The sequence below is a fragment of the Leopardus geoffroyi genome, chromosome A1 (genome assembly GCF_018350155.1).
Source record: "Leopardus geoffroyi isolate Oge1 chromosome A1, O.geoffroyi_Oge1_pat1.0, whole genome shotgun sequence".
Taxonomy (NCBI): Eukaryota; Metazoa; Chordata; class Mammalia; order Carnivora; family Felidae; genus Leopardus; species Leopardus geoffroyi.
Genome location: NC_059326.1, coordinates 72,352,346 through 72,370,181, shown reverse-complemented (window position 1 = coordinate 72,370,181; position 17,836 = coordinate 72,352,346). Strand labels below are relative to the sequence as shown.

Here is a 17,836-nt window from a genome sequence, read left to right as displayed (position 1 = left end):
CAGTTGGGAGTCCGCTTGGGATTGTCTCTGTCTCCCTCTCTCTCTACCCCTCCCCTATTCACGCTGTCTCTGTCTCTCTAAAAAATAAATAATTTTTTCTTTATTTTTTAAGTTAAAAAAAATATCTAAGAAGCACCAGAGGTAATGAGAGCTTCTTGTCATTCTTCCAAAGAAGCAGGTTGCCCATGTGTTCTGGGAACTCTAGAAATAAAATAAATTTTGTTTATTTAGTGACTCACCTGTCTTAGATCTAGCAGTTGAGTGGGGCAGGTATACTTTGTGGTTGGTAGTTACACATTCTTAGCACTGTGGAACTCTCACATCATTTAACCGCAAACAATAGCACCCTGTCAGAGTGGGGGAATGGCTGTTCCCCAGCTGTACAATTCAGCCAAACCACAGCCGGTAAACATAAATATATTTGGAGTTTCTAATAGGTATGAGGCACTTTGTATTCCTAATTGCTAATTCGTAAGGTGATCTCATATGTTGGGCATTAGGATCCTCATGAGAGACAAGAGGAAGTAGCTCCTTGCCACACATTAATTAATTGATAGAATCACCGATTGAAGGCCTATAATCTTTGTCCCAAATTCTGGTGGCCATTTTCCGCCTTGCCAGCTGACTCCTCACCCTGGGATCTTGTAGCTTCTTAAGCAAAGGAAGAAGAGTTACTGCTTGAGGAGCCCTTGGTCCAGATTCAAAATGTCAAGGGTAGGGCACATGGATGCCTCAGTCAGTTAAGCGTCCCACTCTTGGTTTCAGCTCAGGTCATGAACTCACAGTTTGTCGTGAGTTTGAGCCCCACATTGGACTCTTGTGTTGATAGTGCGGAGCTTGTTTGGGATTCTCTCTCTCCCTCTCCTTGCCCCTCCTGCATATTCTCTCTCTCTCTCTCTCTCAAAAAAAAAAAAAAAAAAGGTGTCAAGGGTAGTGTACTTTGTCTTATGACCTCAAATCAGTTTTCACATTTCCAATTTGGAGCTGATCAATGCAAACTCTGTGTCCTGATACTTTACTGATACTCTTTGAATACATTCAAATACCTCTCATTGTCTAATCCTTGTTCAGATGCCCATTTCCTGGTCCCTGTCACCTGTGTTGTCACTTATCCATATCAGCAAAGTAGTGAGTGATAGAATTAAGGGAGTACAGTTGGGGAAAATATATAATTAAAAGAACTATTCAGATATAACAAGGTACAATGATGATTTAAAATACTTGTTTCAAAAGAAAATAATGTTTTGTCATTTAAATTACATACACTGTTTGAAAAAAGTATTTAATTTTGCCATTTTGATGCATGATGAATTTAGCACTTTGTGGCTTTGTCTATCTACCCATTCAGGAATGGATTAAGGAATGGAAAATCATTAAAATACTCTCAGCCAAACAGTAAGGGGAAATTTATTCCCTAATTACTTACAAAATGTGCCAGTTTTACTTGTTTATAAAATGTGGGTGATGTCAATATTATTTCCTACCTCAGACTATTTGTCTTATTTTGTAGTCCCTCTATAAAAGTCCAGGTAGGGCAATTAAAAGTTTTCAAAATCAATAAATAGTCTCTTCTCTGCAAATTCCAGGGTGGGGTAAATGTTCCAAAACATCCAGCATTGGAAGTAGCCAGGCCAATTCATAAGAGTTTTTAATTAACCCTGGAAGAGGAGGCCAAATAGGAATGAAAACGAAGCCAGATGATTCTCTGGAATGAACCCAAAATGCGGGTAGCAGCCAGAGCGAGTCCATTGTCAGCAAAGGAAAGGGACAACCTGTAAATGCAGGTCTAAGTTTTGAGCAAGAAAAAAACCCTTGTTGTCTGCCTGCCATTAAGAGTGAAGCAAGCAATGCCCTAATGTATCAAAGGGCACATTCACTGTCCTTCCAGGTGCAAAGACTGTGTGTGTGTGTGTGTGTGTGTGTGTGTGTGTTCACTCCATGGGTTTAACCAGAAATGTATTCTCCTATTTATTTTTGACTTCTCTCTAGAACATACAATATAAATAGAAGAGAAACCTATGGATGCAATAAATAACAAAATGCTTTTCAAGTATATAGTGTTGTCTGTTGCATATGGATTTGTTGTGCCATGTACTTCCTTTTTTGCATCACTGACAATTTCATCGTGGAATGCAAACCTCAGAAACACGTTCGTTGTAGCCAAGCCTCTGTGAATGTTTTTTTTTTTTACAGCAAATGGACCAAATTTGGCTACAAGAACTCAGTGTTTTTCTGCTTATGTGCAGTTCTTCAGGGGAAAAAATGTAAGAAAAATATAAACAAAATAGCTATCTATAAATTCCCATTGTAGGTATAGTTCATGAAAATCTTGCAAATAAGTAATAACTTCTGCCAATTACTGTCTTTGACCTTTTGGCCATTCTCACAAATGAGGGACAGGGTGTAAGTAAGCTCAAAGTGTATCAGACACACTGTGTCAGTTTGGGGGAAGCACAGATTTTTGTCTTTTTTCCCCAATATGCAAAATCTCTGAGAATGTAGTTTAAAAATTGGTTGCTATGGTAACAAGTGCTTGTTTATAATCCCTGAGAAAAAGCCGAGAATAGCCACACCAGCAATGAAAGGGTGAAAACGTTGTTCTCTTTCTCTCCCTGACCTTTCTTGTTCTCTCTCTCCTGTGCACACACAGGCTCTGGCATTTCCTCTTTCCAGGATGCCCTAGATCTGCCTTAGACCTAGCATTTGTTGATCCTTAAGTAGTCACTCCAAGCAACAACCCCATTGGAAGGTCTTCCCAATGCTCACCATCTACCACCTGCAGTCAGATGTGATGTTTCTGCTTTGTGAGCCTGTAACACTAGCAACATATAGCTGGCTCTCAAAGCATTCGCCATGCTCTACTGTGGTCATGACTTTGCTAGGTAGTAAAGCCTCTGATTTGGAAATACCTTCTTGGTCATCTCTGTTCCTAGCATGTTGTGTGGCACAGAATGGGCCATTCAAATATAATCATTTTGAATGAGTGAATAGACAAATGCAGTAAAGTGGCCTCACTAAGAATAGGGGAAAAACAATTTCTGAAAAGGGGCTAAGTAATAATAAGAATAGTTATGTTCATAAGTGAGAGTAACCACAAAATGCCAACACTAAATGCATTACAACCAGCAGTGACAGCAGTTTGATATCGGTAGAGAAAGATGAGATTGTGAGTAATGAGAAGAATTTGAACACAAAATCTTGAGCGATTGCATTTGGCATTGTTGAGTCCTATGGACAGAGGAGAACAGAACACAATGGGCATGTGATTTGCTCTAGTTATTACCTTTTTTTTTTTCTTTAAATGAAAATGTGATGAGGTCATTCTGGGGATAGTTGTTTTTAATAATAGCTGAAAAGTTTCTCATCTTACAGATGAGGACACTGAGGCTCAGATGGTCAAAGTGAATTGCCCAAGGTAATTAAGTTGGTTAATCACTAAACTGAATGATATCCTTGTGTTCCAATGTATAGCTCTATCAGTGCTCTGTACCATCAGGAGTAATAATTAAGACCATAAAACTCTTGGGGTGCCTGGGTGGCTCAGTCAGTTGGGTGTCCAACTTCGGCTCAGGTCATGATCTCACAGCTCGTGGGTTCGAGCCCCGCGTCGGGATCGGTGCTGATGGCTCAGAGCCTGGAGCCTGCTTCGGATTCTGTGTCTCCCTCTCTCTCTGCCCCTCCCCTGCTCACACTCTGTCTCTCTCTCTCTCTCTCAAAAATAAATAAACATTAATTTTTTTTTTAAAGACCATAAAACTCTTAAATACTGAAGTATTATTTGAGGCTGTTGTAAACAGTTTTAGCAACAAGTTCAGAACACATTTTCTTAGATTTCAAACTCCTACATAATGTTATATGTAAATAGGATATTTGGTTAAAAATTTTTTAAAAAAGCATATGCCAGGCAGATAATTAATGTCTTTTGAAAAACAATTAACTACTCCAAGGAATTCTAGTATTCATTTTGAAACATGGAAACTACTGAAGCCAGAATTTAAAAAAATGGAAAATCCATGCCAATTTTTGGATATCACACTTACAAATTGCATAAAAACAACAGGATCCAATTGCTGAAGAATTTCTTCTGCGGTTACTTTACAAGCAAACAAATAAACAAACACATTAGTAGATTTGTCATAAATTTAAATAATTGTAGAAAGACACATTTCCTCACTTAGTAAAAAAATAATTATTACACATTTACTATGCATTAGTTAAGATTCTTCAGAGAAATAGAACCAATAGGATGTTTATATAGGAAGCAATGAGATTTATTTTAAAGAATTGGCATATGTGATTATGGCGACTAGCAAGACCCACATTTCAGAGCAAGCCAGCAAGCTGGAAATTTCAGAATGAGCTGTTCTTGCGGTCTTGAGTCCAAAAGTAGTTTGGAGGCTGAATTCTTTTCAGAGGATCTCAGTATTTTTCCTTAAGGCCTTTAACTGATTAGATGAGGCCCACCCATATTATGTTGGATAATCTGCTCTACTCAGAGTCTACTGATTTAAATGTTAATTGCATCTTAAAAAATACCTTCACAGCAACCTCTAGACTGTGTTTGACCAAACAACTGGGCACCATAGTGTAGCCAAATTCACTCATAAATTTAACCATCAGACTACATGTCAGGAACTGTGTGGACTTGGAGGTTATACTGGGGAACAGTCAAGTTTGGGAGACACCCAATGAACAGCTGACCACTCAAACATGAATTACACACTTCCCAAGTGCCAGAAATGAAAAGTGTGGGTACTTTGAGAAATTATAGCAGAGAAGCCTAACCCAGCCTGAGGGACTTGAAGAGGCTCCCCTGAGAAAGTGACATTCAGGCTGGGGCCTAAAAAGTGAAAAATGGGTTAACCAAGCAGAGATGGGAGGAGAGGTTTCCAAGCAGAGGAAAAAGTCCTAAAGTAGAAGGAGCACACCAAGAGCTGAGATAAGACCACCATGTTGGGTACTGGGCCGTTTGAAAGGGGAGAAGCCAGATCCTTTGGATCTTCTAGATGAAATTTGCCATGGACAGGCTTCAGGTAAGACCAAGATTATGAAAAGCCTGTCTGTATGTTCTGTGGCTAACGGATTGGAAGGGTTAAGAGTGCTGTAGGATGACCAGTTCGGGGACTAGATGGTGGTGCAGGTAGAGGTGAAGATGGTGAGAGTTGAATGAGCTCAAAAGATATTTTGGCAGATATTTAGGGCCACATGATGATTAGTTATGGGAGGTAAAGGAAAAGTAGATATCAAGGAGATTGCGCACTCTCAAGCTTGCTCAGCACTGTGGATGAAGGTCTCATGGTGCTGCTTGTCATGAAGGAATGTTGGCAAAGGAGTCTGGGCTCAGTAAGGGGAGTAGAGTTGGAGGCACTTGGGGCGTAGCCAGGTGGAGACATCTAATAGGTAGTTGGACATGTAACTCTGAGAGTCTAAAAGACACCTAGGATGAGAGAACTGCAACTATGAGAATGGATTTGTCTGCACAGGGAGAGACTATCATAAAAAAAGAGAGGAGGCCAAAGACAGAGCTCAGAGCAACTCAGAACTGAGGGCCAGTTCCAGAAGGAGAATGACCTGAGAGACAGGGAAAAAACTAGCATCGTCCAAGTCAGCAACTGTTGCATCTCTCTCTTCCCCCCCCCACCCCCCGCCCCACTAACCACAACTGGGAAAGTTTTTCTCTTTTTAAGGACTCATGTGATTAGGTCAGGCTCACCCAGATAATCCAGGATAATCAACCAAATTCAAACTTTTTAGCCTTGTTCACATCTGTAACCTTAATTCCATTTGCCATGTAACCCAACATATTCACGTGTTCTGGACATAAGAATGTGCACACCTTGAGGGGGACGTTGTTCTGCCCACCATCAAAACAAGTATGTGCAGTGCTATCAGAAGCTGCAGGAGAGAGAATCTGAAAATGGTCCAGCTGGATGTGACACATGGAAATAAACAAGAGCAAGTCTAGTGGATTCGGATCATGCAAAATAGGCTAAAAAATTAAATTAGGGGGCTTAGAAATTGATAATTTTTTTTCAAGAAATCCAACTGTGAATAAGAAATGCAGGTCTTGAAACCCACTTAAGCATGAGTGAATATTTATTAGGACTGGAAGACTCATTGTCTATATTTAGAGTTTGGCTGGTTGTAACAAGAATTCTACCCTCCCTAATTCCAGAAAGCCTCTTTTTGTATCGTGAATATCTGGTGGAAAATGAACAAGGAAATAATTAACGTTAACAAATAAAAATAAAACTTAGAAGATTCTTGCTAACGGTGACAATGAAACAACTATACATTCTGAAACTCCCAATGTTTATTTCCACTTTTAAAAAGAGTAATTATCATGTGGTTTTAGATACATGAGTTCCAGGGCAATTAATCATCTAATAAATGTGTCTCTAACAAGCATTTGCTAATAGCTTGATGTTGGCAAAAATAATGTGTTTCAAATCTGCTGCCTCTGAAGCCAAAAGATTTCAACATAATATCTGGGCTGGTGAGGGTTGTGCTTGAAATGAGAATCAGTGTTAATATGAAAGAAAAAAATAAATGGAATACAAAAGAAGAAAACTGCTCTAATACTTATAAATCAGTGATAGTTAACAGTTATTGGGTGAGTAACTGATTCCCAGTGCTATTCTGGGAGTTGAATATTAGCTCGTTGAAACATAAGATGCTCCCACCAGTTGGTGTGAACGCTATCCCCATTTTACAAATATGGAAACTGAGGCAGCACACAACAAGACTAGGGTTCCAGTCTAATCTTGTCCAATCCAATCAGGCTATCAATAGCAATCGAGAACAGCTAACACTTACTGTCTACCAAGTACCTGTTTTGAGTACCTTACAGACTAAGTCATTACATTTTTGCCACAGCCCTGTGAGATAGGCATCTCCCTGCCATCTCCTGAGGAAGAAACTGAGGCACAGATAGGTAAATTATTAATTTCGATGAGCTTCCCTCTCTGAACTCCACCTTAACCTTCCTTAAGTTAGGAATTAGATGATCTATGCAGTTTCTTTCAGCTGCCCAGTGCTGTCAGTATCACGTGCCTGAATTCCTTCTGTTCTTTTGACAAGTCTTTTAACGTTTATTTACTTTTGAGACAGAGAGAGACAGAGCATGAACGGGAGGGTCAGAGAGAGAGAGGGAGACACAGAATCTGAAACAGGCTCCAGGCTCTGAGCTGTCAGCACAGAGCCCGATGCAGGGCTCGAACTCACGAACCGCGAGATCATGACCTGAGCCGAAGTCGGACGCTTAGCCGACTGAGCCACCCAGGCGCCCCTCTTTTGACAAATCTTTATTATGTTTTTACATATGTTTTGTTTGCTACATTTTATTATTGTAATGGTTACTAAATATTTATAATAAGCATTTATTGAGCATTATTATTATTGTTGAGCATTTATTTATTGTGACATGCTAGGTGCTAAGTTGAGTGCATTCCTTGGTTTACTTTACTTAACCTTCACACAGTCTTTGCTTTTAATTATGGCTACTCTCCTTAGCTGACAGATGAACAAACTGAGCTTAGAAACATTTAGAACTTTATTCAAGTCACACAACTAATAATTGGGAGACCTTGGGATCAAACCCAGAAAACCTACTCTGAAACTTAAGTCCCCTTAACACTTAGCTCTAATGTGTGGTGTCCACATCAGAAACATAGTCAGGTCAGACTTAAGCAAAGATGAATAGTTGGTCTACGTATAAAAATATGAAATAGGGTGAAGTAAGTGATATGTCTACCCAAAATCATATCTCTCAGACATAACCAAGTAGTAATTTCCACAATGACAACTTTCCCTTGGGTTTTCTTTGTGGGGTCCAAAGGAGCCCATACCATATACCAGAGGGCACAATTATTTCAACACTTATTCCCTGACAGTGGACAGATTATCTCCTGGAAGCTAATAGAATCCTGAAGGAATGCACTTGGGGTGTCTGAAATGCAGGTGAGGATTTTAGAGCTTTGTTTACAACTGAGACAGAGCTGGTGAGGTGTCAGCAGGTCTCAGGTATGTATGTGCAAACCTGTGAATTGTGTGTGTGCACAGTGGCCTCAAGCAGGGAAGGGATTGCAGAGTGTTGAGTGTCAGACTCTAGAGAAAACGCATTATACACAGGGAGGGAACCAGCCAATTGAATATAAGAAGGCATTAAAGAAGAAATATGACCCAAAACATCTGCCTCAATTTGGCTGTAAGCTGAGGGCTAAGACTGTCCTGAGGTCCATCCCCACTTAGGAAATGCTTACAAACATCGAGGTAGTGGGAAATGACTTGTAATAAAATCATGGATTTAGAAGGCTTGTGAAATCGTCTAGCCTAAACTCTGGCCAGGGCACAAGCCTTGAGAATTGTCTCAGAGAGCAGCTATCCAGGGCCTATTTTAAAGGTCAGCCCAGAATGAGATTCCACAATCACCATTCCAGCGATGACCCATACTTGCTCCCAAGAAAGCTATCACTTATCTAAATCCTCATACATCAATTTAATCTCCACCTTGCCCTCCAGAACAATGAAACAGGGATGTATTACCATCCACCTAAAAGACCTTCATGTTCCTGGATCTATCACCAAATCACCCTATAATCTCTTTCCAACACCATTCCATTGGTTCCTTCAATCCCACGTTATTTGTCTGGATTCCTTTCTTAACTGCACATCTGCCAACACAGAAGAAGACTGTCATTTATGCGACTCATAGGATGACATCCTATGATCGTCATCATTTACTGTTTGGTTAGAAGTAGGCAAGTAAAATTTGTGCCCACAGTAGGGTGAGTATTTGGTGAACAACAAGGAAGCCCCAAGCAGGTTAACATTCCTTGAAAATTCACAGCAGATTTCTTTCCTTTGCTTATCTGGGTCTTGGTCCTTAATGACCAAAACAATAATAGTAATAGTATTCTTATATAGAGCTATTGTGAAGACAAATCAGGGATCATGTGAGAATGTCTCACTATGTCATTAATGCTATGAACACCCTTCATGAATCATGAATCTTACATCTGGGTCCCTATACAACAGCTAATAGTGAAGGGTGATTACATTATTCGTTTTAATCAACATTTACAATTGTCCAAATTGGCTAACCTTTTCATAATTTGTTCACAGAAATGTAACCTGGAATAGCTTAGCTATCCCAGATACACACTGCTCACCAGAGCTGGAGGAAGGCTACCAGTGCCCCCCGGGATTTAAATGCATGGACCTCGAAGACCTGGGACTTAGCAGGCAAGAGCTGGGCTACAGTGGCTTTAATGAGATAGGTCTGTCTTACCACTAAAACACATTTTCAGTTTCTATTTTAAAATGTTTATGAAATGGAGAGAATACTTGTTTAACTGATGTTTGCTGTTGAGATTGGCTATAGCATTTAAGAAACACAACTACAGATTTTAATGCTCTTCCTGGGTTGTGATACAGTCTGCCTTACAGTCTGTAACGACAGTCTGCTTATATGGATATTCATCAGTGTCTGTAGAGAGTTCAGTATCCCTTATTTTAGAGTATTTTGGTTCCTAATTACAACACTTAAAACTGTTTGTTGAGCAAGGTTCAGGGCTTGTTGACTGAAAGATAAGCAGGGTTGGGTTTTGTTCCACTTGTAACTGTGAACCAGTAGGCAAGGTAAGTCTTAAATAACTGAAGTAGTAGTCATTGATGAGTGCATGAAAACTGGAAAATAATCCTGGAATGGAAGATAGCTAATGAAATACTTAATGAATATGCATCAACTATGTAATAGACATATGGGAAATGATGATATGCTCAAATGTATACATTTATCTGTGGCTTGTGCTATTAAGTCCTGAAATGTGCCATTGTATATAGTAATGAAAGTACTTAACATCTGCCATTTAGTTTATATCATTGCATTTATTACCATTTCATGCAAGGGGTGCATGTTTCATTATTGAGACAAACAAACAAAAACCTAAGCATTCTAAACAATTATTTTATGCTTTGAGAACTTGTCTTAGCTCAGGCTGCCATGACAAAATACCATAGACTGGGTAGCATAAATAACATCACTTCATTTCTCCATTTCCCTCTAGTCTGGAGCCTGGAAGTCCAAGGTCAGGGTGCCAGCATGGTCGGTTCTGGTGAAGCCCCTCTCTTTGGCTCACACATGGGTGTCTTCTCGCTGTATTCTTATTTGGTGGTGAGGATAGGGAAAGAGAGAGAGAAAGAGACAGTGAGTAGGAAGAAATGAAGAAGAGGGAGAGGGAGAAAGCTCTCTGACCTCTTCTTGTAAGGGAAAAAATCCCATCATGAGAGCCCCACCCTCATGACCTCATCTAAATTGAATTAACTTTCCAAAGGCCCCATCTCCTAACACCATCCCATCGCAGTGGGGGTTAGGACTTCAGCATATGAATTTGGGGTGGAAGCAACACAAACGTTCAGTCCGTAAGGGAATTGTTATCAGAATCATTTGGAAAAAAAAACAACAACAACAACAATTTTCCCTTCAAGTTTCAAGGCCCAGGTGCATTTAAGAGAGTTCTAGGGGCGCCTGGGTGGCGCAGTCGGTTAAGCGTCCGACTTCAGCCAGGTCACGATCTCGCGGTCCGTGAGTTCGAGCCCCGCGTCAGGCTCGGGGCTGATGGCTCAGAGCCTGGAGCCTGTTTCCGATTCTGTGTCTCCCTCTCTCTCTGCCCCTCCCCCGTTCATACTCTGTCTCTCTCTGTCCCAAAAATAAATAAACGTTGAAAAAAAAAAATTTAAAAAAAAAAAAAAAAAAAAAAAAGAGAGTTCTAGACACTTTTACCCAGGACCTAAGAGAATCTCAGTGTTTAACAGTGTGGTGGTTGTGCTTCTTTGGAAGCCAAATCTACTTCCTGACTTTTGGTGCGGTTTCATAACTCCGCGAGCAGCTGTACAATGCGGGGTGTCATGGCCAGGCAAGAGAGCGTGAGCTCCTGTCAACCCTGGATTGCCACTGCTATAAACACAGCCAATCAGTCTTTATACATCAGGAAAAGTGGCTGATAAATCTTCCTCTCACCCTGGTGTTCCATCACAGCAGCCCACAGATGGTGTTATGCGGGATGGCATAATGAACTCTGGGCTGGGTGCTGGAATTTCAGAAAGAATATGTGAAGATCTTGCACTGATTGAGGAATACTCTTCTGCTGTCTGAACTAAAAAACCACAAGGCTACAGCCTTTAGATAGAGTATAATAGTGAACTTGGGCTGAAAGCCACAAATAGTTGGTAGTTTTAAAACAGTGAGTTTTGCAAATATCGTTCCTAAATTTGTATTCTTATGTTTTTAATATGCCCTCAGAGCGTATTTCCAGCATTGTGTTTAGATGGGTAATCGTTCACCCCTTTGGCCAATGGTACACTTTCCTACGTCACCAAATTTAGAAGCCAGCAGATGTGAAGGCATTTCGATTTGCTGTACTCTCTTCAACTTATCTGGCTTTGGAATCAATCTTACATCCTTCTCCTGGATATAAGGACTTTTACAGATTATGCTGATGACTTTCAGGGATGAGCAGGAAATCACAGGCGTGGTTTGGGAGATGGGATGTATATTTTGGGTGAGCCGCGTGGACCGAGTTCCAGGAATCCTGACCCCTTGGGCACAGCTAGAATGGGCTCATCAGAGCCTCTAACTCTTTAAAGGGCTAACTGGGTGTGCCCGTGTCTTGATGGAGGGTGGCCAGCATTCAGTAGTTAGACTCTCTTTGCACAAAAATCTCTATTCCTATAGAATCATATTGCTAAATCAAATCATTTCCTGGCCATTTTGAATGCAGCAATTGTGCCTAAACTCAGAATACTGAATTATAGTCAAGCTGATTCAGCTTTCTTCGCTGTGACTTACAATGACTTCAACCACTGTGCAGTACTCTCTTTGAGAAGGCAAGTTTTCTCACAGAGTGTATTGGCTTCAGAAGCCTGATTCTAGGAGAGAACTGCCCCGGGGGCAGCAGGCCTCCACTAAGGCAATAATCTTACTGTTTATTTGCACATTTATCTCCCAAGGATTTAAGCTCCTTGAAAACAGGAAGTACATCTTTTCATCTCCATGCCTTCAGGGCCTGGCACAAGGCCGAGCTCCATAAATATTTACTAATGGACTGAACAAAGTATATGTCCTTTTGAATTTGATGGTAACCAGTCATGTTTGTGTTACGATATAGAGCCATAATAGAGAATTAAATTGTTTTCTTGTTGTTCTTTCCCCTGGTTTTGTCTGCTTTTGTTGGCAGTATTCATTATTCCTCATGACTTGCTTTTCTATACAAGCTTAATTTGGTCTGTTTGCTTCTTTTTCTCAAATGATGCTTGAGTTCAACACCACTGTATGACTAATGGTTACATAATGAAATGTTGACTTTGTACTGTAACCCAAAAAGTTTAAAATGGTCGCTATACCTTGGACTGAAATTGCTAACTAACTTTCTGATATTATGCATCTTTGTAGATACACAAATTGTGATATTTTAGATCATCTCAAAGGTTTTACGGAAACAAAATAAAATTTTCGTCCAAAATGAGGAAAAGAAATTATTTTAGGCGCACATGATCATCTCTTTTTGCATGCAGTTGAATTTAAAACAATTAGGTGATTTATTGTGCATATAAATTTGGTCAATGTACTTTATATGTAAGTAAGCATGATTAATTAAAAAGGAGCACATTTCCTCTTCTTACTAATCAAATTGTCATATAATACATTGAATTTCAACTCATTTATAACATTTCATTTATAAGTAGCTTTATGTCTCGTTAAAATTGATGATGTTGAAAAACTCACTTTTTAAAATACATGAAAAGCCAGTCATTAAAGTAGAAAATTTATAAAGAGCTTCAACTGTAAAATTGTAAAGACACCCTTGCATCTCTAAAGTCATCAAATATCAAGAAGACTGAGAAATAGAAATGTAGTTTCCATATTTAAGGACTCTGAAAACCTGGCACTAATAAACCACACATCAGAAGACCAGGTGTCTAACAGATTACTTCCTGAAAGGATTCTGGCAACTGAGGATCTCAGGCAGAGCCAGCAGAATGCCGACATTCTCAAATAAAGAATATTCCCAGAGGAGCAGAGTAGTTCTCTGTTTGAGTCAGGACATCAGTGTGTGGCTGACCATAGGAACTTTCTGGGACTCCATGTGACATCTCAAAGTGGAGGCTCTCGTTCCTGCAAGCATTTAGTAGAGAAATAAAGAAGACGAGATCCTCAGTCTGGGGGAGGGGCCCGATGCTGCTGCTCCGTGTCGATGAAGACAAGGGCCCAATCTGGCTATCCCTTAAGATGACATGGGGAGGCTTTTAAAACATAACACTTCTCAAGCACCACTCTCAGCCCAGTTAAATGAAAACCTTGGGATGATCCAAGGCATAGATGGTTTTTAGAAGCTCGGCGTGTGTTCTAAATGTTCATGCACCATTGTGAACACTTGGACTGAAGCAGCACTGATACACCCACACACACCTGTCTTAGAAAAAACTTCCTTTCTCTCCTGCCTGACAAATACCTGATCCTCTGAAAGTGATTTCACAGATGAGGAACGATCAAAAAGAATGAGGACCATATCTATAAAAATGCACATTTAGGTATGTGTAAAACTGAAAAAAAAATCCAAGAGATATAATTTTTAAAAATTGCAGAAAAAGACGACCTAAATATATGGATTTAAAGGGTACAGCTGTTGCAGTAAATGATCATAGAACAATCAATGCTGAGGCATTTCTTACTAAAGTTGCTGGAATTCAGAGCTAAAGAAAGCATCCCATGCGCATCCAGAAAAAAATGATCAAGTCAGTTCTTTTTCTTTTTTTCCCAAGCAATACTCAAACAAGTGTAGCTCCGGGAGGAACCCGGGGCCTCCAGTCAGTTCTAAGGGAAGCCATCGTTGAGAACTGAAACTTTGTCAGGACTCAAGTCCAGCATACAAGGACACGGGGCTTACAAAGTCCTCAGAGAAAGAACGTGTCAAACTAGTTTCAGTTACATTGAAGAAACAAGAACTCAGAGACTGCATTTTCCATTAATCTTTCTTGAAGACATTCGGCCAATCAAGAATGACAGGTCGTGAGCCTAGTCTCTAGTATCTACTCATTGTAAAAACAAAGCTAATACAACTTCAGGATTTACAGAATATATAAATATTACAAATTGTGTCTGTGTAGAAGAGATGAGAAGAAAATCCAGGGAGGCAGTGTAGTGATGTTAGTGTCCTTATACTCAGCAATAAGAAATATATTGTCTTATGCTACATATGACTTATGTAATGGAGGTATATGTGTAGTTGAACAAGAATGAATTACAAAGTAAAAAATATCTACTTTAGAAAAAATTCACAATCAAAATAATGGCCCTGGGGTTTGGATCACAGCTCTACTACATACTAGTATGGTGACCTTGGAGAAGTAATTAACCTCTTCGTGCCTCAATATCCCCATCTGTAAGGTGGGATAAAGGATAGACCTCCCTTACAGCGTTGATGTGAGAAGGGACTGAAACACAGCACTTAGAACACTTAGCACAGAGTGAGCCAGAAATTAGAGCTGCATTGGCAAAACAGGAATGCACCTCTGTGGTATTTGAGAAAAAAAGGCAACTTGTTTTTAAGTTTATTTATTTTGAGAAAGAATGAGTGAGCAGAGGAGGGGCAGAGAGAGACAGAGACAGAGACAGAGACAGAGACAGAGACAGAGAGTCCCAACCAGGCTCCACACTCTCAGCGCAGAGCCTGACATGGGGGTCAATCGCACGAACCATGAGATCATGACCTGAGCCGAAATCAAGAGTCGGTTGCTTAACCGACTGAGCCACCTAGGCACTCCCAAAAAGGCAGCCTTAATAAGAGAGGGAAGAACACAATGCTATCAGATTAACACAGCCGTGGTTTATATTACTCCCTTCTGCCTGTAGTAGTTTGCTATTCAGATTGTTCAGGATTTTAGAGCAAGTGGGGAGACTAGTGTTCACCTTGCACTATGTCCCTGTTAACTGATATCGTGCATTTTCTCTCTCTCTAATCAATGTACAAAATTCCAGAGGGCCAAGTTTTGGTGGCGTTTGGTCTTCATTAATCAATTATTATTCTCTTGTTATTCTCAGAAATATCCTTCCTTTGTGCTTCCTCTTTAGGAACTTATCCATATTTAGCCTAGGCCATTGAATTTTCTATAGTTTCATTACACCTTACACCTATAGTTTTATTTATCCCTATGCATTTGAATTTGTGACCCTGGACTGGGCCACTCCCTGTCCTTTAGCAGAGTGCCAACAGGCCCTCCTTCCATAGAATTTCAAAAAAGCATCCTTTGGCTCACTGAGCCAGAAGCCACAGCCATGCTATTTCCTGCATGGTCCCCAGCACTCAGTGGTTTACTTTCTGTCCTCCCATAAATCCCTGTACCAATGGTGACTGAAATGTTGGTGGTTTTTCTGTCCTTTTTTTCCATTCAAATACCTTCCATCTTTATTTCTGGGTCCCTTTTTTACAGCCCATTCATAGAACCCTCAACTAGTACATCGTCTGTAGGATGTTAACCTAGGCACTTGAGACATCACATACTCCCCACATTCCAGACTTATTGAGGAATATACATTATTGGAAGGACATATTTATTTATTTTTTTAATGTTTATTTATTTTTTAGAGACAGAGACAGCACAAGCAGGAGAGGGGCAGAGAGAGAGGAGACACAGAATCTGAAGCAAGCTCCAGGCTCCGAGCTGTCAGCACAGAGCCCCAGTGCAGGGCTCAAACCCACAAACTGTGAGATCATGACCTGAGCCGAAGTCAAACACTTGACCAACTGAGCCACGCAGGCGCCCCTGGAAGGACATAGTTAGAGGTCACAGAATCTGTTTAGCAAACATTCACATTTTGTGATTGCAGTGAGTGTGGGGAAGTCGGGAGCCAGCACACGGTGAAAAGGTTTGGGGACAGGTGACACCCAAAGACTCTACCGTAGAGGTGAAACCAAAACACCACATCAGCTTACCCTTTTGGAAAATGTGCCCTGCTTCCATGTTCCGAGTATTCACCCCACCTTCAGCCTCTCTGTTCCTCTGTGTTACCACATGCTTGTCAACATGTGGGGATTCAATCTGAGACACTGTGGTTTTCTGTAATGGCACTGAAAATGAAACTAGAGGAATTTTGAGCTGGAAAAGATAGTAGTCATTTGGTTCACCCACACAGTTTTACAGAGAGGGCAACTGAGCCTCAGAGTGAATAAGGTCAGAGTTCTAGAGAATTCCCCATGGAAGCAGGGAGAGTCTCACTTCTTGTGACTCACATACTCCTACTAAAACTTACTTTATCCCTCAAACTTTTTACATTGCAGATCAGTATTTCATTAAGAATAAAACTGAAAAAAAAAAACCTTGCAAAGCTTAGTTATATTCTTAATATTGTAGTAGAAGGTTAGTATCACTCACCTTCGGTAGGATGCTGGTACAGAAGATAACTATTCAAACAGATGTGATATGCCAGTTGGGAAAAAAGCAACAGCAAATCTATCACACGTGGGAAGGAAATCACAGCAAATGCCATTAAACTGGCAATTTACTTGTCATGATCTTTCAAAAGATGTAAGAAATTGGGTATAGCAGATGAGTACAGATCTATTCAGGTTTGAACTCTCCATTCATTGTACAGTCAGGTAAAAACAAAACATGTTCAGAATGTTTTGTTGTGTTTTTTTAAATATATTTTTACTTATTACTTTAATTTTTTGAACTAATGTTCTTTGAACTAATTTTAGACTCACATAAAAAAAAAAAAGTTACAAAATAGTACAGAGAGTTCCTATAGACACATCACCAGGTTCCCAGAATGGTAACTTCTTATACAACTGTACTAAGACATTAGCATAACACAATGCTATTAACTATGGTGCACATCCCATTACCTTTCATAGTTGATCCACTGATGATCTTCTTCTATCTCAAAATCCTACCCAGGACGCCACATCGTACTTAGTCATTAACTCTCTAGTCTCTCCTAATCTGTAAATTTGTCAGCTTTGTCTTTACAGTCTTGACACTTTTCAGAAGCACTAGTCAGTCATTTTGTAGAATGTTTCCCAGTTTGGTTCTACCTGATGTTTTCTCATAATTGGAATGAAGTTCTGGGGCGCCTGGGTGGCGCAGTCGGGTAGGCGTCCGACTTCAGCCAGGTCACGATCTAGCGGTCCGTGACTTCGAGCCCCGCGTCGGGCTCTGGGCTGATGGCTCAGAGCCTGGAGCCTGTTTCCGATTCTGTGTCTCCCTCTCTCTCTGCCCCTCCCCCGTTCATGCTCTGTCTCTCTCTGTCCCAAAAATAAATAAACGTTGAAAAAAAAATTAAAAAAAAAAAAATAATTGGAATGAAGTTCTGATCAGACTATTTACATGATGTCTGGCTTCCAAAAGGAAAGAGAAGTTGTCCACTTTAACTTATTTATTTATTTTAATTTTTTATTATGTAAATTTGAAGGGATCCAACTTTATAATTCAATGTTTATATGTACCAAAGCGACCAAAACCTGGGTAGCTATAATAGAAGAACCCAGTAAATGACATATAAAATTCATCCTGACAAGTCATTTAGGTAGTAAATAGATATCAGGCATTTTTTGTTGTTGTCATTAGCCTTCAAAATCATAAGAACAAAACACAAAAGCCCAAATTTGTAAAAATCCGGATAAACTAAACTTGATTGAGACAGTTTATATCAGACGGAGGAAGTCCATAAGCAAGATCAGACTATAAACAGAACGTTCTGAAAATAATAATAAAAAAAAAACATTTGAATTATACATGCTTTTAATGCTACCTGGACTGCATGAGGTGACTGCTTCCC

At 40.0% G+C, this 17,836-nt stretch overlaps 1 protein-coding gene across 5 annotated transcripts in view; it reads left to right on the top strand.

The window, feature by feature from the left end:
- NALCN (sodium leak channel, non-selective) overlaps positions 1 to 17,836 on the top strand; it is a 320,527-nt gene that overhangs the window by 43,868 nt on the left and 258,823 nt on the right. For all 5 annotated transcript variants that reach the window (XM_045481393.1, XM_045481373.1, XM_045481362.1 and 2 more), the window contains one exon: positions 9,124 to 9,278. In XM_045481393.1, the coding sequence (XP_045337349.1) occupies positions 9,124 to 9,278 (155 nt within the window). The remainder of the gene's footprint in view (positions 1 to 9,123; positions 9,279 to 17,836) is intronic.